The sequence below is a fragment of the Falco peregrinus genome, chromosome 7 (assembly GCF_023634155.1).
Source record: "Falco peregrinus isolate bFalPer1 chromosome 7, bFalPer1.pri, whole genome shotgun sequence".
NCBI lineage: Eukaryota > Metazoa > Chordata > Aves > Falconiformes > Falconidae > Falco > Falco peregrinus.
The window spans coordinates 88,819,037-88,839,979 of record NC_073727.1 but is presented as its reverse complement, the minus strand read 5'-3'; the positions used below and the strand labels follow the sequence as shown (position 1 = coordinate 88,839,979).

General features: G+C 42.9%; 1 protein-coding gene across 6 annotated transcripts in view; it reads left to right on the top strand.

The window, feature by feature from the left end:
* Positions 1-5,806: 5,806 nt before the first annotated feature.
* The window catches only part of EPHA7 (EPH receptor A7), a 169,583-nt gene continuing 154,446 nt past the window's right edge, over positions 5,807-20,943 (top strand). For 3 of the 6 annotated variants that reach the window (XM_005236895.3, XM_013298694.3, XM_055810698.1), the window contains exons 1-3: positions 6,909-7,244; positions 11,518-11,582; positions 16,024-16,693. In XM_005236895.3, the coding sequence (XP_005236952.1) occupies positions 7,148-7,244; positions 11,518-11,582; positions 16,024-16,693 (832 nt within the window). In that variant the 5' untranslated portion in view covers positions 6,909-7,147. Of the gene's footprint in view, positions 5,931-6,907; positions 7,245-11,517; positions 11,583-16,023; positions 16,694-20,943 lie in introns of those variants that run through there. The other 3 variants (XM_027786022.2, XM_005236892.3, XM_055810699.1) reach the window with 2 other exon arrangements.

The following is a 20,943-nucleotide window of genomic DNA, read 5'->3' as shown; positions in this document are numbered from 1 at the left end:
TCTGTCAAGAATTACAGCATGGCTATGAGATGGAAAACAAACTGCATTAACAAATAAATGGTTGATTCCATCATAAACCCAAGCAAATTATAGGATACTCCAAGATATGTACTATGAGTAGCACAGTTTAATATATTTATTACCTATTGTAGAAGGCATAGGCAGCGATGTGGCAAAAGACTATTTCAGGTTAGCCAGGATTAAGAAAGGTTATGCAGCGGATTAGAAACCCTACCTCTAAGCAACTGAGCAATGCAAAGACAGATGAATTACTGTAGACAGCTGCCATGTTATTCTCTAGAAAGAAGAGAGAAAAAAACCAAAACTATTCAATCACATTGATGGCTTTTAAATTTATTGCAGCCACTTAAGAAAAAAATATAGACATCACTGGCAACACTACAGCTCAGTAGTGTTTATTGTGCTATCGCTGAGGGATAAAAAAACCCAAACCCAAACCCAAACCAGAACAAAACCCAATAAAACAACTCCAAACAGAAAAGGAAAAAAACCAAAAACCAAACCCAACCCCCAAAACCAAAAACCCACAAAAACCTGATCAAAACCTACACCAACAAAACATTTGAAAAAAATCAAAGTTATGGTCTTGAAAAAAATTAATGTACGGAAAAAGCACTCCCCACTGCATCAGTTAAGTCCATTTACTGCTTACAGTTCAAATCACCTCCTCAAGAAAAACATGTGCAAAAGGACAAATAAAGGATTTCTTGAAATGAAGTGTTTTCCATCTGAAGGAGCTCTAAAGATACTTAGTGTTTACCTAAAAGTGTCACTCTCATTCAGCTTGAGTAGCACCTAACTCTCACCTAGATCAATGGAACCACTTACAAGAGGAAAACATCAGCAGAACAGAGGCTTTAGACAGGAGACAAAGAAGAACTTACTCGATAAATGTATGTGAAATAATAATAATAATAATTAAAAGAAAATAATCTACTCAGTGATGACTGGGGCAAAATTATCTGTTTTGTGGTGTGTATTATCATGGGGACAGAGATAGCTAATCTGACTGGATGAAGGACTGAAGGGGTCCAGAGGCAGTGTTGCAGTACTGTGGTACATTTTTTAGTCTGCCTTTACTGGTCCAGATGGGTGTTAGCTTGCCCTTTAGGGTCGAATATAGCAAAACCTTTTCTCCTCATTTTACAGTCATGTCGCTTAATTTTACAGAGGATTTGCATTATCCTTGCATTTGTATTACAAGTTTATTATTCTAGATAAACCAGAGTTGACTGTATAAAGACAGTTTGTTAGGTACTTCTATTAACCTTTGTCACACTACAGTAAATACTAAGGAAATCACATCCTGAAACTACAGTTGGCAAATTCAAGCCGAAAGAAAATGCATTCTGAATTAAGCATTACTTACCCATGAAGCTACCTTTCACATGGACCTCCACATTTGAAGGAGATAAAGTATGCGAGGCTTGTGATTTAGCATATCTGCTCATCATCCATTATCTTAGGATAAAACAAATTTCCATGAATTAGTATGTGTATTACTTGCTAGAAATCTGGTTTACTTGCAGTGGATAATGAGAGATCAGTTTTGGGGGCAGGTAAATCTACAGGCCAGGGTGAAGTGGCAGTATATGTCCATGGAAACTTGGTAGTATATGAGAATATGTGAAAGATGGCAAAGAAGGAAATCTGCAGAGGGTTGTACTCCTGTTGGATGCAATTCTTAAATTATCCTACTTCAAGGAACACCTTCTCCCATACACTTTGGCAGCTTTCCTGTCAGTAGTGATGCTCCACATCACTACACTTCCTGGATCTAGAGGTGAAAGCACTGGAACTCCTGCCTTTGCAATCTGTAGTTTATCTTTCAGAACTAAATAAGGGTTATTGCATCTGTTCTTCTATCCGTCCCCCTCCTACCTACCAACACAGAAGGGAGATTGAGAGGATAGATGCTTCCATGCTCTTTCACAGAACCATAAGGAAACTGAGTGATTGAGACCGAGGGTAAAAGGAGGTACTATATGGAAACAGGAAATCTACTGGGTCTGATTTTTCACCTCAGCTGGGCTGAAAGAAGAATCTAGGACTGTCACAGATGGAAGTGATCAGATGTCACTTGTACTGAGGAAGAACAGGAAGATACTAACCTCACTGGAGCATATTGCTAGAGTTTATCTACTACTTCCAACTAATTAACTAAAATAAGAATTAGCAACCCTTATGATCAAGCTCTTCTGTGCACAATTTTTAGTATGACAAACATCCTAAGAAAAATGAAACTTTGAATCTTACAGAGTATTGAACTCAAGAATGCACTTGTGCAGTTACTTCTTGTTGCACCTAGGCACAAATATATTCCTTTAATTAGAGATGAGCAATGGAAATTATCTCCTTTCAGAGTATCTCCAGATGCTATTGTGGGATGATGGCACTGGCTTGCCCTGCTCGGGCTTCCCAGGGGAAGGTCCGCAGCTCAGTGAGATGTACTAACTAACTCTGAAGAGTGATCAAGGCAGATGCAGTATGTTCTCCAAAGGCTCTTGTTCCTCAATAAAACAGTTTCCAAATTCAGATCTATAAGGGGAAGCAGTCTTACAGGACCCAGATGCAGCATATTTTTGGACCCTTATAAGTCTTTGCTATTGTTCCTTGGAAAAGGCAGAGGCGTTTCACATTCACTTATATATTTAACATGAATTTAATTTGTATTGTTCTACAGAATGTATTTCATTTCCCTTAAACAGCAAGATGACACACCATCTTACCTCTATTTCTGGACAGTGTTTTTCAAGTGTAAGGAAAATTCGTAATTTGGAAAACAGAATCTAAGTATCTATTTAGCATAGTGTATAACTAAATCCCCTGAGAGAAAATTTGACAGTGAATTGTTATTACCATTTTGATGTATGTGGAGACTTTAAAGTGTAAAGCTTTAGAGGACTATTTTTGATTTGTGCTAATTAAACTTTTTTTTTAAAAAAACCCAAACAACAAAACAAACAACCCACCCAAAACAGCACTGAAATTTCAGCTATAGAAAGGACTTTTTATATGAAACTACTTTTCAAACAAACCAGTCCCAATGCTCCACAATTTCTGGATGGACCAATAAGATTTATTTAATGCATTGTTTTCTTCACTATAGTAGAGCTACTTTCACTTATAAATCCACTGGAAGACCTGAAATTGACACCTGACACTCTATGGAAAATTAATCTCTGGTCCAGATTTGGAATGTAAGTGCCATTATATCTGGAAGACTAAATCCAAAGTCTCGTATAATGGTTTATTGTACACATATTACTTAAAAGTCCAATGTCATGAACCCACTGCATTTTTATATTAAAAATTCTACAAAAATTCGACAAAAATTGTACAAACATGTGTACTGCGTGTTTCATAGAAAATCTTGTTCACCGGTAAAGGATTGCTTAATTATGACCACAAATGACCAAATTCGGGGTTTAAAATTGTTTCTATTACTTAAGCCTAATTTCTACTTTTACTACTGTAAAACACAGCTCAAAAGTTTTTTATCAAAACCCATTTTAATGATCATTCCTGTGTGGACAGAACCAAGACTCAGTATAATTTTCATAAACTATGTTTGAAGCTAAACTTGAACACCTTTTTGAAGCTGTTGTAATTTTGCTTTAGCCCTGTACAGAGTAGTCAAGAATGAATGTTTTAATCCTGCAAAATGGGAATCTGTGAAAACAGAGTTTTGTAACTACTTTCAAACTATGCTTATTTCCTTACGTATGCTTGTATAGCCTTAGAATTCATCCTGTATTTCTTGTCTCACAATTTTAGATTGAGTTATGTGGTGAAGATAGAATTAGCCAATTTTAAGGAGAAAATTCTTCAAATATTTCTCTAAAGTCTGCTTAGACCATTCCAGTTCAGTATAGGGAAGTTTGGCTAGTATCAAGCTCGTATCAGTGTAGGAAAGCTAGGTAATACAAAAAACATTCTAAATACACACGTTTAAATAAAAGGCAGAATCTGGCCTACAAATTTTGAGTAAGAAAAAAAGGACAAAACAGAACAAAAAAACAAGCAAACAAAAAAGCAGTATTAGTATCTTTGATTACATTGTTCTGTTCCAGTTAACCATTTACTTTGATGGTGTCTGAATTGTAACACAGTGAGTTGAGTAAAGTTCCTAGTTGCTTTTTTTTTTCTGACCCCCCCACCCCGCCCCTTCTTCCTCAGACATTTTTATACCAAATCTGAGGGTTGTAGTCCATTCAACTTGAGAACTTTGGTTCAGTTATAATTATATTTTCTCTTTTTGTTCATAGAAGATTCAATGCTCAGCTGGATGAGATGCAATACAGGCTGTGCATCCTACAAAATACAATGAAGTACTAGAAAGCACTACAAGGAAGCAGAGGAAAAGGAAAAAAATAAAATTCACTAAAAAGGATTTCAAATTCTGAATCAATTTCACAAAGATTTAATGTGTAAGAAGCACAATTAAAAACCCCACACTGTAATATACCCTCTCAATGCATATGGATTGTTTTACTGTAACTGTGAATACATCCATGACTGTTTCAGGGAAGCAGTACATATAATATGTCATCTTCAGCTCAATTTACAATTATCAGGAAGACAGGGCATTTAAAATTAGTTGATCAGGAAGAGAAATGTACAACCTTTTTTCAAAAAAATATATCTCTTATTTACTTTCTTTATACACCTAGTCATGTGCACATGTATCCTTTGGGTGGTTAATATATTTACATAATTTTAAGTGTCTTTATATGTGTACAGACCCTATGAATATATTATACACAGACTGTACTAGATTGCACAATATCGTACAATATAGCCTGTATAAATGCAGGTGATGATGAAAATAAGTGTCTGGCCTAATACTATATGCAGGATGTAGATATATCTCATTACTGTTTGAGCCTGCCTTCTGTCAATTTGTTCATTTATTATTTCTTGTGTTTTTATGAACATAATCATTCAAAGTGTCAATACAAATCACTTTTATTTAAAATACATTCTGTAGGTTAAAAACTGTCTTTTTGGGTTAATGATTTTGTAGTGAAATGCCTGCACTTTATGCTTGGAAATCTCAAGAGACCTAACTAAAAATTTGCAAGGAAGTTACATGCATATAAGTATTTAAAACAAAACAGTCTTTTTAAAAGAAGATAAGCAAACTCACTGCTCTGTACAGCTCTCCTTTCTGAGTACACACATGTGAGGATGGGAATGACAGAGACGATGAGAGAGTCAAGAGCGCATACTTTGCCTACACTCATGGTATCCAGAGTATCAAAAGAGCATTCTGAATGAAATGCAAAATCTGTATTCTAAGCTGTGAGTATTAATTATTCGGCAAGCGAAAGGAATACAGTGCATTTTTGAGGCTACCTCCACACCATTCTCAGAAGTAACGAGGAGACCACAGGGAAAGTGCTCAAAGCCTGGAGTATGGTGGCTCTTTATGCCAGCCACAATGTTGAGCTTATTATTACTATTTGTAATTAATTTTGCTTTATCCACCTACAGGTCCCATTAACAAGCCCCCCCCCCCCCCCTTATATTTCATTTTATGACATAACATTCTCTGTATCAGACTTCCGCACGATCTTGCCACCGAATTGCAATCACACTCCCTGCGCTGCGCCGTTCTCGCCCGCTTCCAAGACGATAATCCCATGTTCCGTTTACACCGCATTTCTGCCCTCCGAAAGGACACGGCAACGCACTTCTGACGGAGCCGTCTAAAGCCCGTTCCGCGCCGCACGGCATCAGCCCCGGGAAGGTGCGCAGGGCAGAGCCGGCGGCAGGGGCCGGGCAGGGGCTCCGCGGGGGGTGCGGAGCGGGGCGCGGAGCGGGGCCGGGGCGCGGAGCGGGGCGCCCCGCCGGGCGGCCGGAGGGACGCAGCGTGCCCGCCGCCCCGCAGCCTCACTCAGGGAGCGGTAAGTTTTTGCGTCGCTCCGTTGTTTCGCTCGTTGGCGGAGCAAGGGTGGGTTTGGGGAGGGGAAAATGGAGGGGTGGCGGCATGATGGATCCCTGGGAAAAGCACTCCCGGCCCGTGGGGCGAGCGCTGACAAAAGAGATTTGGCAAGTTCCTCCCTCCCTCGGGTTTTGCCCCCCCACCCGCCCCCTTTCAAATTGTCTCATTGTTAGCGGATTACCCTCGCCTCAGGTTACACCCGCCGGGGACCGGGGGAAGCAGCCCCCCCTCCCCAAATAAGATCTACATTGTCATTAAGGTGTTCTTCTCATTTGTGGAAAATGGGAGCCGCAGGACGGAGAACCCAAATAAAACAAAGGGAAGGGAGCCCGAGCGGTGTCGGCCCCGAGGAACTTGACTTTTGGCAGGGAACTGTCTCGGGGCACCATCCCGCAGCCACTGCCCATGTTTCCCTCTCCGTGGCAGCCGCCCAGGTGCACGCTCGGCCCGGCCACGGGCGGCCACCGCGCCGGGACCCCGCCGGCGGCGGCTCGGTCTGGAGACCAAAGCCGGGTCCCCCCTTTCGCTCCCTACCGCGGCAGCTGCGACCCGGGAGGGAGCATAAGGAGCCCCGGGGGCCGGCCGGCCGGCCAGCCGCGCCACTCGCTAGGAGGACAAGCCGGCCGGCCGGCTCCAGGCGTGCGGGGCAGCTCCGCGCCCGCCTCGGCCCCTCCGTCCCGCCGACGGCGCCCCGCGCACAGCCCGCGGCTCCCCGGCACCGGCGGCAACCCGACACCGCCGCACGCTCATTGGACGGCGCCGCCGACCCCGCCTCCCCGGTCGCGACGACTCAGGCGGCGGCTCGGCCTGCCGAGCGCTGAGGCTCGCTACTGTTTGGTCGACGGTGGATGTCAGTCAGGTTGAGGGACGGGCCACCCTGCCGCTGAGGTCCCGCCCCCTCGCCCTAATTGATATTATCGGAGCGCGGCGCGGGCGGCCGGGCTGCAGTCGGGGCTGGCGGGCGGCCGGCTGGCCCGGTGCGGGAGTAGGGCAGCGGCGCGGAGGAGGAGGCGAAGGCGAAAGAGAAAGGCAGCCGGGAGGGAGCGAGCGAGCGAGCGCCGAGCCAGTGACTAGCAGAGCAAATTCTTTACCGTCTTCTAGCACCCACCAAGCGGCGGCAGCGGCGGCAGTGTCTAGAAATATATAGCTAGAAATATAAAATCACCACGCTCCTGCACCATGGTTTTTCAAAATAGGCTCCCTTCTTGGATTATTTTGTGCTCCGTCTGGCTGTTCCGCTTTGCACACACGGGGGAGGCACAGGCTGCAAAAGAAGGTAAGGTGATGCGGTAAACAAAAGTTTGGGCTTATTTATTGCTTTTGCACGCGAAGCGTCTGTGCGGTGGCTTAGCGGAGGACCAGCCTGCCGCTGCGAGCTGCTTGGCAGCCTCCCCCCCCCCCCCCCCCCCCTTAAAAAAAAAAACCACAACACCCCAACACAAAAAAAAAAAAAAGCCATTCTTTTCCCAGCTGAGGTGGAAGGGAGGAAAGAGCAAGGCATTCTGCTGGGGGTGTGCGTGTGTATGTGTGAGAGACCGGGAAAACTGCCATTGCTCTCAGGAATGAGGTCTGTGAGGCATTTGCACGTGATGGAAAGGCACGGGGCTGGGGAGACAGCCCCCGGCCCGGGGATCCGTGCAGGGGAGCCGCACTTGCCTGTGGCAGCCTTGACCCTCCCGCGGAGCTGCAGGGAGGGCGGGTAGCCGCGCTGCCCCCCGGGCGGGGGCTGCAGGGGCTCCGGGCCGAGTTTCGGGGCTCGGGACGTTCCGTGGGAGGCAGGGCACGGCGCGGGCTGAGGCTGCGGGGCAGCTCCGCATCGCTACTTGCTGGGGGCCTGCACAGACCGCGGGAAGGAGCATCGGAGTGCAGTTTGGCACCTCCCGGCCGTGCAGGCGTTTAGAGGGTACACACAGCGTGGCGTCGTGTGCCTGCAGCGTGTGGGCTCTCCCCCGGCATCGCCGGAGAGAGGCAGGTTTAGGTATGAGTGTTTTACACCATCTGCGTGTTACAGCGGGGCTCCCCGATTCCCATCCATCCAACACTTGTGCCTGCGTAAGGCGAGCCCCGGACATTTGTTTTCCCCGCGCGCAGAGACAAACCAGACAGTTGTCTATCAGAGACTGATGGAGGTGTATAAAATCAATTCACAAAGTCCACCTGGGAATCTCTTTTCTCGCGCTGAGAAAACCCGAAATGATTTAAAGGAGCGCCCTGCTCGCGTTTGACAGCCAAAGGCGAAGGTCCGTCTCCATCTTCGGGGGGGGGGGGGGGGGGGGGGGGCGGCGGCGCGGTGGCGACAGGGGAGTTAGGGGCTTTTTCGGTGTCTCCGCATATGTATGCGTTTGGGGGTTTTTCCTCCTCAGCTGGATACGTCAATATCTTCATAAAACCGATGGCATGCAGTAAAATGCCATTTCGAGCTTGTAACTGGAGCTTAAAAAAATCCCTCAATTAAAATGTCCTCTGCCCTTAAGAGAAGGCGGCGATGACGAGGTTAGAGAGGGAAAGAGGGGAGAGCCATTCCTCAGCAGCGTTTCGAAAGTTTATTTGGGGGGACTGTGAGGCACACAGACACCCCCCCGGGGAGCGCTAACGCGTGGCCGTGGGGCGGGGAGGGGAGAAGGGCCGGGAGGGCGCGCGCTGCCCGCCCCGCAGATTGTGCCGCCACCGGGGCCGCGCCGCTGGCTGCCGGCGGTGATCTGCTTCGTGTTTGTGTCATACGGCTATGGGTGAGCGTATGTATGCATCTATACGTACAAGTGTGCGTGTATAATGTGTCTGTGTTTGGGGAAAATCAGCCTAGCCCAAGGCGGGTCAGGAGGGGGCGACCGGCAGACGGGGATTGATAGCGGCTACCTGCTGCAAGCGCAGAAAACTCCCCTGGAAGGAAGAGCGAGTTTTAAAAAAAAAAAACAAACCCACAAAAAACAACTTTGTAGCTTCACCCCCGGCCTCGCCGAAGGGCCGGTGGCGGCAGCAGCCCCGCGTGGTTTCCCACCAGTCCCCGCTGGGTACGGAGGAGGGTGGGGGGTGGGAGGCTGAAAAGTTTTCCGAGTTCCCCTCTGTGGCTCGGTCGGAGCCGCGCTGAGGTGCCGGAGCGGAGCGGGGCAGGGGCCGCCGGGCGCTCCGAGCGGGAGACGGCCGCGTTACCTGCGGAGACCTGCCGGCACGGCGGCCGGGGCGGCCGGGGCGGAGCGGGGGACAGGTCGTGGCCCCCCGCCCGTGGCGGCGACACCTGGGGGTCGCCGCCCCGGGCGGCTCCCTCCCCAAACCGACGGCTGCCGCGCTGGGGCGGGTGTGTGGCGGGACCGGCCGCGGCCGGGTGCCCCGCTGCTGCCCGGCGGCCCAGCCCCGCTCCTCAGCGCGGCGGCGGGGTGGGTGCGCGGCGGCGGCTCCCCGCGGAGGCGAGAGGCTGCCGCTCCCCGCCGGCGCGGCGCCCCGCGGAGCCGCTTCGCCCGCCGCCTGTGCGCCTCCTTCCGCGCTCCGTGCCGTGGAGGGGGCCCCGAGCGGCGTCCCCCCCGCCGCGCCCCTGCGGAGGGACCGCGCCCGGCGTCTCGCTGCGCGCCCGCCGCGGGAGCCTGCCGGCCCCGCACGGCCCCGCAGCGCCCCGCACGGCCCCGCCAGCCCAGCCGGGCACGGGGCTGCCCGGGCAGGGAGCAGCGCGCCGCCCGCTGCCCTGGGGAGCTCTTCCCCGGGAACTCTCGGTGCTGCACGGAAACGGCGCGTTTGCTCTTTGCAGGGTGTTCGCAGAGCGGCGTTGTGTGTGTGTGTTGTGGTGGGTTTTTTTTCTGGGATGTGCCCGCCCGTTGCTATGTGATGGAGAATCGCAGCCAAATAAAAGGTATAATGAAGTGCAGTCGTGGGACATTGTGCTGGTGCTGAAATGGTTAATTTTTTGGTGGTAATCTTTTTTCCCCGGACATTTTTAAATGCTTTTGTTTAACAAACCACCACATACACCACCTGCTCTTCCATAGAAAGTGTTACAAAGTAAAGCCCCTTGAATCCAAGCGTAATGAAAGAGCAGATAGTCTCTCTCTAGAAAGATTATCAAACTTACTTAATGAGTAGTTACACTTTATTACTGAAGTACAGGCCTGGAAGCTAGCGTCTTGTGTTGAGCTAACATTCCAGATATTACTATATGAGCCTTTAAATAACTCTTTTTAGTAATCTCGTCTTTCTAGTAATGCACTGAAATTTTGTGTTAAATTCTACTAGGAGAAAGGGCTGAAACCAGAATTATAACAATTTTAAAAGACCTGACAAAAGTTTTTTGAGTTACAGCCTTAAATCATGCAATGGAATAGCAGTACTTAAATGCTGTGTATAAAGTCATAGATAGGTTTATAGCTAAAGATATACTGAATAGATTTAAATTAGAAGTGTTACTTTTTCTTCAGTCAAATAGAAGTATGATGTTACATGTGCAGCTTTGAAGAAGGAATCATCTAAGTGTACCAAACCTAAATATATGGTTGATTAGTCTACAGCTTTGGCTGTTTGGAAGAAGGTATTACAGCAAATTATTTAACTTTTTTTTTCTCTTTTTTTTTTTCTTCTTTTTTTTGGACATTACAGATTAATATATGTGCCATTTGAAAGTCTTACAGAAACTTATATAATAATATGCTAAGAAAGAAGCTTATAGCTATGATTGGGATATAAGACGTCTACAGAAATGTATGTTTGGAGGTAACTGGTCATTAGTAATATAACCTCCAACAGGTACCGTAAAAGATGTAAGAACTGGTTTATTGAGCTGTGATTAACTGCTTTCAGAGGCAGGGTTACATTTAGCTGAAAATAATTGCAGTGCTACTAGAAGTGATGTATATTAGTATAGAAGTGTCATTGTGGTATAGTGACACGAAGAATTTAGTAAGGCATTGCCATAAAGTGAATTAATCTGATTTTGTGTATATAGTATTTTGTATATATAGTATTTTTTATATGCGAAGTGTGAGGTAATTGCAGAGTCTTTTATTTTCTGTATGCCTGGCTGTCATTTGTTTATAGAGTTACTGCTTTATCACCTAAAGGACGTACTGTTTCCTTTTAAACTCAGAAAGACCATTGCTTTTGCAGTGCAACTCCTGGTAGGGTATAGGCTAGTCCTGTCTAAATCCGTTTGGGAAAGTGTTGAAATGTTGGTGTGTATTTGTTTGTTTTAAACTCATTGTAGTAACAAGCATATGACAAAGGAGATGAAGGGAGCATGCATCTTAATGACTGATTAGTAACAGTTTAGAGCACTAAGAAAAACAATAGATTTTGATTTAAGCAATGAAATTGTTAAGATTAATGTATATCTGCTTATGTGTGGTTGGTACCTAATCATTTAATCATCTGTTTACAAGTAAATACATACCCGTGGTTGCAGATAACTTCATAATAACATGAAAAAATATTAATTTGTACAAAAATTATATTCTTTTAACTACTTTTTAAAGAAGTTTGGACTTTGTTCTTTAGTTTTATATTCCCACTTATTATTATATTTAACAAACAGTAGAAATTCTTTTTTTTGTTTGTTTGGTTTCTTTTAGTAATATTGCTGGACTCTAAAGCACAACAGACAGAGTTGGAATGGATTTCCTCTCCTCCCAATGGGGTAAGTGCTCCAGGCAAAAATTAAGTTCCTAAAGACGAGTTGTTATTTTACCAAAGCAATTGAAACATTTGCTTTAAACTAGCTCCCCTTCATATTTCTTTCGGTAGTTGTACAAGGTGTTTACATCTTTTTCATTTTTAGAATGGAAAGTAAGTGTACCTCAGGTTACAGTGTACAAATGTACAAGCTAATTAAAGGGTAGAGTCTCACCTCAATATTCTCGGTGGCTTTATGTTTTGTAGCATAATCCTTTGTGATATACCAGAAAGCTCTCTGTATTTGTAACGTGGTATTTTAAATCATTTTCCTTCTTCCTTTAGAAACAACAGATTTACTTCTGTGTGGAAACTTCTAAAAATATGTTTTTCATTTTCTGTATAATGGGTGATCATAAATTTGTTTACGATGTTTTCTTTGTAATTGAATAGCACAGATTGAAGTGCTCTAAAATAAAAACATTTATACTGCAGATGTGTTTGAAGTGACATTCCAAACTTGAAACATCCCCAAGTCCTGAGGAGCTTGATATCTGGAACTAGGCACGAATTATGTGGTTAAGGCCACCTCCAGCTTGCTTACAAATTAATCTCATGGTACTCCATGAAATGTGGCATTGTAAAGTACATAGGTATAAAAAAATGAGAAGTTTAGAAACATTGGTGTTATTGCCTTATTTATTATATACATAAAATTGGGAAGTTTTACTTTCAGTCTGAATTGAAAGTGGTATAAAACCCCTTCTTCCTCAGTCCTTGAGGAAGAACGTTTTCAGAAAGATAGAATGGGTATATTGTCCTACCTTAGCTGAGTCCTACCTTAACTCAGTCTGACAAATCATAGATTATATGGACATTTCTTACTCATGGAAGCACTCTTGATGAATCCATTCCGACTCCCTGCATGAACAAGGACTTGGGGGATCAGGCCCTTAATCTTCAGCACATTAAGAAATCTGGAGCCAGAAGAGCGTGAAGTGTGAGTGGGGACATAAAAGTGTAACAAATCCTTTAAATAAGAAGAATGAAAATCTGAAAGTGTCTTTCTTTAAAAGCAAGATCGTAAAATCAATACAAGCATAAACTGGAAACGAATCTAAGGACTTCAGAAAGAATTTAGTGCGAGCTCAACACGTATGATGGCTAATAACCCCGGCATTGGTGTTTTGCGCTGATTGAAGCCGTTACCAGAGGTGTTTGAAAGATTAGCTTGGTGGCAATTATATTAGGCTAACCTGTAGATAATGAAAGACATGCCAACACATTACACATGTCAGCATAGCGAAAGATGAAAGTAGAGTCAAATTCAACAAATAGTAAAAGGCAGCATTCAGAGATAGAAGCCACTTTCAATCAGGAATTAAAAGTGAATAAAAAGTAATGGCTGGATTTTTATGCGTGAAAATATTCAGAAACAGTTGCCTGTAAATTAACATAAAAGTACCATTTTAATAATGTAATTTTGAAAAGAAATGTTTTTCTAGTTTTAATTACTGAATATTCTACTATGCAATAAAGACTTCATGGGAATAAACACAGAAAATCTTATTCTTGAGAGAAACTACTGCATCATCCTGTACAGAAAATACCAGCCAGACACTCATTAAATGCCTCATTCAGCTGCAAATGTTAGGTCTAACAATGATCTCAAACATTGCTAAGATAACCAAGAGGTTAAAATACCGTATGTTAAAACCAATAGAACAGGATACATTCAAATGGAATTGCATGTATATCATGACATGTTGCAGCAGGACAAAGAAAAGTTGAATTTTCTTGCTGTAAAAGGTATCATAGAATTTATCACTTTAAAAAGACTTCAGTGAAACATGACTTCAGATGGCTTAGGTGAAAACATACCCTGAAGTACTGATCTTGTTGGTTGGTTTTTTTTTTGCACTGCAAAGTAGGTATGCTTGAAAATGGGCTGCTTGAAATAATAGCTCTGTGATTACATAATTGAGTTATAAGTCATAATTCCTTAAGTTTTTAGGAAGATCATACTCCATGGCTTTGGGAAATAATGGAAAGATTGACTTCAGTGTTTAATGCTAAGGCTAACATGAAGTAGGATTTCTTATCTGAATTTAGGGTTTTGTATGTTTTGCTTGACAGTAGCATAAGAATCAAGCTGATACTCGCTAACCTTGTGTAGTGGGCTAAAAATGGTTTTGTTTGGTAAATGTATTTTATTTGGCTTTTTTTGTTGTTTTGTTTTCTGGTTTTGGCTTTATTTTTTTGGGGGGGGTGGGTGGGGAGGGAGGGAGGGAGGGAGGAAGGGGAGAGAGGATTTGTTTTGACAAAGCAATCCACATCAAAACCGGAAAAGTCAGATTCTGTTCTGTGGTGCATTAGAGTCACTTTCACTTCAAAGATACAGTACATTGTCTAACTGGAATATCTTCTTGCAGAATCTGGCTCTGTGTTTTGAGGGAGGACTGCTTACACAAGACAAAAAAGTGAAAGAAACAAAAGCCCCAAACCAACTAAAAAACCCCAAAAACCCAACCCATCCCCCAGCCCTACTTGATGTGAAATGGAGAATAAAAATCAGTAACATTTTAGGCTTCATGGCTTTTTTGTCATTTTTGTTCTGGGGTATTTTGGTTTGGTTTTTTGTTTGTTCTGTTTTGTTTTTTGATGTGGCAGAACCGAAAGCCTCAGTGTCCAGGGCCCCTTTTTCTTTTCCTTATAATTTTTACTAGTCCTTGGGGGGGTTGGGGTGGGGTGGGGGAAGAATCTAAGAATCTTACTCATTCCGATCTAGTGTATCTATTATAAAGATAGACTTCCTTCTGTTCTGAGATTAATACAGTTCCATATGCAATCAGTTCAGTTAACTCCATGAGTATCTTATATTTCAATCATTTAATACCATATGCATATATGATGCCATACATACCACGTCTATATTAACTGTAGGGCTTTGAAATGTGCTTTGATATTTACAGCTTCTGTGCATTTCAGCATCTGCAGCCGTGATATATTTCGTGGTGATAACCAGCATCAATTCAGCCACATCTGCTTTTCCTTGGAGCAGTATACCAACATTAAAATGACCTCATTTGCTGTCAGATAGGCTTGCAAAATGCTGTATACTGCATGGCTCCTAGTCTGGGAAACTGACGCCTTCCATGCTTGGTTACCGGTGCAGGAAATTTCAGTGGGTGCTCCATGTTGCGGAGGTGCCCAGTATGCTAGTCCCACAGAGCACTTAAGCACATGCTTACCATTAAGCTCATAAGCACTGTCATTGATCTTAAGTGTGAGCTTAAGTGCATTATTGACACAGGGCCAGAGGGCGAAGTGCCATACAGAGAAGTCATGGTTGCCTGTATCATCGGATAGCCCAACCCTGCCCCGCCTAATTCATTACAGCTGTGGTTTCTGGAGTGGATTAGATGTTAGAAGAAATGTGAAAAAAGGTGAGAGACAGGTATTATTACGGCTACACCCGGGCAGATCCACCTGGTTGATTGCATTGGAAGGTTTGCCGTTGCCAGAGGTGCAAATTCCGGTGCCACGGAAGGCTGTTGAAGACTGCAGGGCTGTTACTGGCTTGTTACACAGTTGGTACCCTAAAGAGGGAACAACAGCAAAACCCGGGCTTTGAACCAGTGAACTTTCAGTCATGCGAGTTGTTCTTAATTATGTATAATCTCATGGTTCATTTGAACTCCCAACTAAATGAAGTTTGCTCCTTTTAACATGGATGCAGCCACAGAACAAACTGCAAGGTGAGGAGCTCCCGCCTGCCTTCTTTGGTTTGTAAGTAGAACAGAAAGTGGACTGAACAAAAAGAGGACAATCAAAGTGTTTTCTTGCTTTCAGATTTTTTGATTCTGTCTGTCTTCATTTGCCTTCTCTCTGTATGCCACTGTGATCATATAGGAGTGAATATCATCTGACTCACAAGTTTCAGGACCTGGTCCCGTGCTTTCTGTACAACTGGAGGTTCCACTGGAAGTTTTATGTACACAAGTTTTATGTACCGTAACGCTAGGCAATTTCAGTGTCTTAAGACTTCACTGATTTTAGGTTTCCCTGGAAGCAAAGCTGCCGCCCTCTTTGTCTTTGCTTACCTAAAATTGCCATGACTTTAATGAAACATGAGAGAGCCTGGTGTGTAACCAGAACTTGGTACACTGAACAGCTTGCTCTGAAGCTTCTCCTTTACAACTCTGCCCATGATATGAAAGTGATTTTTAGAAGTTATTTCTATGTTAGCAAGACATGGAGGGAGAGAGGTCCTGCAGCTGCCTTAATATGTATTTTCTTCACTTGTGTGTTTAAGAGTGTTTTAACAATAACCTGCTTGTTAGGAAGACATACTGTTAAAAACGAGTTTTGAATTGCTTGAAGCCTGTTAAAATACGCAATAGTTATATCTAGTGGCTTTTTTTTTTTTTTTTTTTTGTATTACTAACTGTTCGTTATTGTTTTAGTGGGAAGAAATTAGTGGACTGGATGAAAACTACACTCCTATACGAACATACCAGGTATGCCAGGTGATGGAATCAAACCAAAACAACTGGCTTCGGACTAACTGGATTGCAAAAAGCAATGCACAAAGGATTTTTGTAGAGCTGAAATTCACTCTGAGGGATTGTAACAGTCTTCCTGGAGTTCTGGGGACTTGTAAAGAAACTTTTAACTTGTATTATTATGAAACAGACTACGACACTGGCAGGAATATTCGAGAAAACCAGTATGTAAAAATAGACACTATTGCAGCAGATGAAAGTTTTACCCAAGGTGATCTTGGGGAGAGAAAAATGAAACTAAACACAGAGGTGAGAGAAATTGGACCTTTGTCCAAAAAAGGATTCTATCTTGCATTTCAGGATGTAGGGGCCTGCATTGCTTTGGTCTCTGTCAAAGTCTACTACAAGAAGTGTTGGTCCATCATTGAGAACTTAGCTATTTTCCCTGACACAGTGACTGGCTCAGAGTTTTCCTCTTTAGTTGAAGTACGAGGAACTTGCGTCAGCAGTGCGGAGGAGGAGGCGGAGAACTCGCCGAAGATGCACTGTAGTGCGGAGGGAGAATGGTTAGTGCCTATTGGAAAATGTATCTGCAAAGCAGGATACCAGCAAAAAGGAGACACGTGTGAACGTAAGTAAACATACAAGTTGCTGTAAAATGTACATTATAGATCATGTTTTACCAGCTTATTTTTATTATTTTTCTTGCAAGAGAAATACGTCATCAGACTGCTTGTGAAGTTTTTGGATCCTCAATCTGTAAACTTCACACTGGCTAATCTAAAGCAGTCAGCCCTTCTGGATATGGAAGTCAGTGGGTGCATACTGCATTTTTAGATTTAAACAAGAAAAGTTAATGTTGTGTGAAGCACAAATACAGATTCAGGACTAACATTTTAAACGGGTTAAGGTGATGTTCCTTGTACCTCATGGTGATGTTGAGCAAGTCATACCTATCAGAGAACACTGTGTCAATAATCTTAGATATGAGTAGTTAAACAGTTTGTTTTTTCACATGATCTGTGGCAGAGTTATAAGGAAACTAAACCTGAGGTAGTAAACTTAGAATGAGGTGTGGTTAGTAATGGGAGGAGTACACACACAATTAAACCTGAGTGTAAAATTCAAACAAACACAAGATAGATCTTTCAAACGGAATATCAAGTTTTTAGAATAAAGTATATTTTTCTTCCTACAATATCTTTTTGCTTAAAACTAACTCAAAACTTTCAGCTTGCTGTGGGATCATAGTGATTAGTTTAAAATACTAGCAAATCGGAGACTACTGAGTTGTACTTTCAGACTGATACAGCATATTCTGACATCATATTCTTAGAATGATACGTGCCCTTAGCATTGCTGTCACTGGGGCTACATGCATAAGACATTTCTGTTTAGTGTGTGAAAGCATATTTCAGTATTTCCGCTTACAGCAAAATCACGAGAATAGGCAGTTTGTTTTCATGTACACTTAATACAAGGTCTATCACTTTTATCATAAGATAACAAAAGGAGTTATATATCACCATATTTTTATTGTAAGATAGGCAGACATTTGTTGGTGAGAAATGTTGTAAGTCAAAAACTGGAAAAAAAAAACCCCAAACACAGGTATCTGCAAAGAGGAGATATCTACAGATTTTGAAAACTAAGGCTGGCAGCAGTCACTGAGTCCAAGATACCTGTGTGAGGACTTCAAAATCTGTAGAGGATTAGGGACACCCTAAAACAAAGTAAATGAATCTCACTATTAATTTTTCCTTGGGGAAAAAAAAAATATTATTGTGTTCTTGATGAGTTTATATGAGGAAATTCAGTACAAAGTGAAGCGAGTTGAGTTGACCTGAGGCCTTTGTAGCTTTGCACAAATCTTCCATTGTTCTGTTGGGAAGGGGCGAGGGCTTATACACTGCAGAGTGTGATCTCATTAGGAGTAATTGTAATGTGAAAAACTGCCCCTATGAAACCATTCAGTAGATTGTATTAAAGCTCTGTTAAAAATATTAAACACTTTGTCCCGTAAAAGCCTGGTTTTTGAGATTTTTCAAATGTTTTTTTTTGAGCAACTGACTCTTTTCCTTCTCTTAGTTAACTTGCTCTTGATTACGGACCTAGTCATAGCTGATGTAATTAATGTAATAATCTTTGATTTTCCATAAAGGAGAGAAAGTATCAGAAAAAGCAGTGTATGTTAGGAAGCGGGTGGGGGACAGGAGCTGGGGGCCTGGGGGGGATGGATGAAGAAGAAATCAGTGTTTGGTAATGAATTCAAGTAATCTGTTTATTAAACAGGCTTCTTAATTTATAACCGCACTGATGTTGACAAAAGAATTAAACGATAACTTGTACTCGAGTATAGTAGCATGCTCATTTGCAAGAACACTTCCCGTTTCTGGCTTGCTTCCAAAGCAATCGCTAAGAGAATACGCTACTCTGGAAACAGTCCAGAGGATCATTTATGGTATTTTTCCTCTTTTCTTTCAGTGATCCTGTTAAGAGTTTCAAAACAAACTCCAGCTCCATATTGAGGCAAGTTAATGTATTTGGGAGGGAAAGGGTGGGAGGCAGGCACTCGCCGAATGTGCGCCGCTGGCAGCTCTGAGTCAGAACGATCTGGGTGACTCTGGCACACCACAATAATTGCCGTCTGTGATACTTGTTAGCTGTGCCTGTGCTCGAGGATGTTATTAAGTATGATCAACTATGTAGTGACCGATAATACAGCTGGCACACTGATACCGCGTCTGTTTTTTGTGACAGATATTGAGAGAAGCTTATCTGAACATTGACACTAATGCAACTGGCTATCTGTTACTGTCAAGCTGTGTAACAGATCAAGCAGAAGCAAGTTGGAGTGTGCTTCCTTAACCCAGAGCTTTTATAGCCCTGTCTGAGGGCTCACTTCTGCAAATACTTTGTACCTGGCATGCTGCGCGACTTCTTTGGGACTGCTCATGGCAGAAAGCATTGTGCTCTGTCAGGATGGGCAGAAGTCTGTGATTCCGCTCTCACGCTTGCTAAAGCTCAGCTGAATTAACTTAACACAATAGGAAGGTCTTTTAAAGATACAGAATAATACCTTATCTGGCTGCGTTGTAGCAAAGGTAGGAGTAGATGGCCACATTGTAGTTCCAAATAGCTCTTCAGCCTCTAGCTCAGTGGGGATTTTCATTTGTGTTAGGCTGGCTTGATTGGCTGGCTGCGATTGAAGAATGTGTTTCTTTTGCATACAGCTTCTCTCCCGTGTGTGAAATTTTTTCAGTTCAGACACTGAAACAATTGAGTTCTGATTTATACACAGCTCTGCACTGGATGTGTTGCCAGAAGATTTTTTGTTTTGGTTTGGTTTTTTTTTGTTGCATGAATGTAAGTAACTGGTAATGCTGGGAAAGATAAGGAAGAAAACAATTGTGAGCAGTGAAACACAAAACCTGGAAAATGAGCTCCCCTGTGTTTCTTCTGCAGCTTTATCTTTGAAACTGAAGTAGTGTGTTTGTTTGGTTGGGTTTTTTTCTGTGTACACTGATTATTTCTCACTGTAGGTGTGCCAAGGGTCTGTGCCACCTCGGTGATCTATTGAGATAACAAACATACATAAGAGAGCCGAATTGCAGAGAGCTCACAAGTGTCATTTAAAGCAAAATCTTAAACCTGGGTGAAACAAACATGAGAAAACTATACGAGCCTCTGAACTTTGAATTGCAGATTCTTTTGTTTATGTGCAAGGACGCCATCTCCTCCATTTTGATCTTATGTCTGATGGTATGTGGCACTAGGCTTAGGTGTGGAAGTTGGACATTGTAAAGGATTGCTTTGAAAGGTACCTAGCAGAGATACCAGAAAGGTACTTGGAAATACTAAGTTCTTCCAATAGCGTGTATTGCATCTGTTCTGGCAAAAAAACCTCAGCCACAAAACCCCAATAAAGATCTCAGTAACTGTAGTGTACTCCCAGTAGGTCTAACTTTGATTATTTTTTTGTTGTTGTTTTCCCCGCACAGTGGATTTCAGTCAATATGTTGTACATGTAAGGAGCACACTGTGATCAGTGATTGTATTTGAAGGAGAAAATAATTCTTTGTGAACTTCTAGTGTAATGCGTTTTCCATCTGTTTCGTGTTAGCTGGAAATGGGGAGGGAATGAATTAAATTTATTCAATTGGAGTAGTAGAGTGATTTTTCAGGAGGTATGAAGCATCACTTAATATGACTGAACTGAGAAATTACACAGGTGATTGGGCACAGAGTCCAAAAATTCAGATTTCTAGGGAAAGCCAAATGGGTACATTTTACTGTTAAACATTTTATAATAATGTATGCAGTAACAGTTGTTTTATTGGCCCTGAAATGGGGAGGGGATTATAGCTATTTGTAGATTTTGTCTTGGTGAGGTAAAAAGGGAGATACAGGCTTTTCTTTCCAAACCTTGTCATGTGCTGTATGCTGTGCCAGACTGCAAGCTGCACCTGTTCCTTCTCTTTTTTTCTTCTTGGGACAAACTTTTATCTCTTGACATTGTGAAATCTTACTTGATAACAGATCCAGAAAGTGAATCTGCCTTATGCTTGGCATTTTTGTGGTGTAAAGTATGTGTGGTTGTGTTTCTTTGGTTGGTTGGGTTTTTTTGTTTTATTTTGTTTTTTTGATAGTACTCCACTTAGGAGCTGATAAGCCACAAATTTATTAGTAGAGGGCAATGAATTAAGAGGCGAATGTGAATAAGCTGTCATTAAAAAAATGTTACCATGCTTCTAAAAAGCTCAGGTTTTGCATATTGTGAAATTGGTGTAGTTTAGCCCAGGTAGTGTGTCCCAAAAGCTTTGGGTGACCTGCAGGTTCAGTAACTTATGTTGACATTCCTGCATTTTCAACCTGAAAATC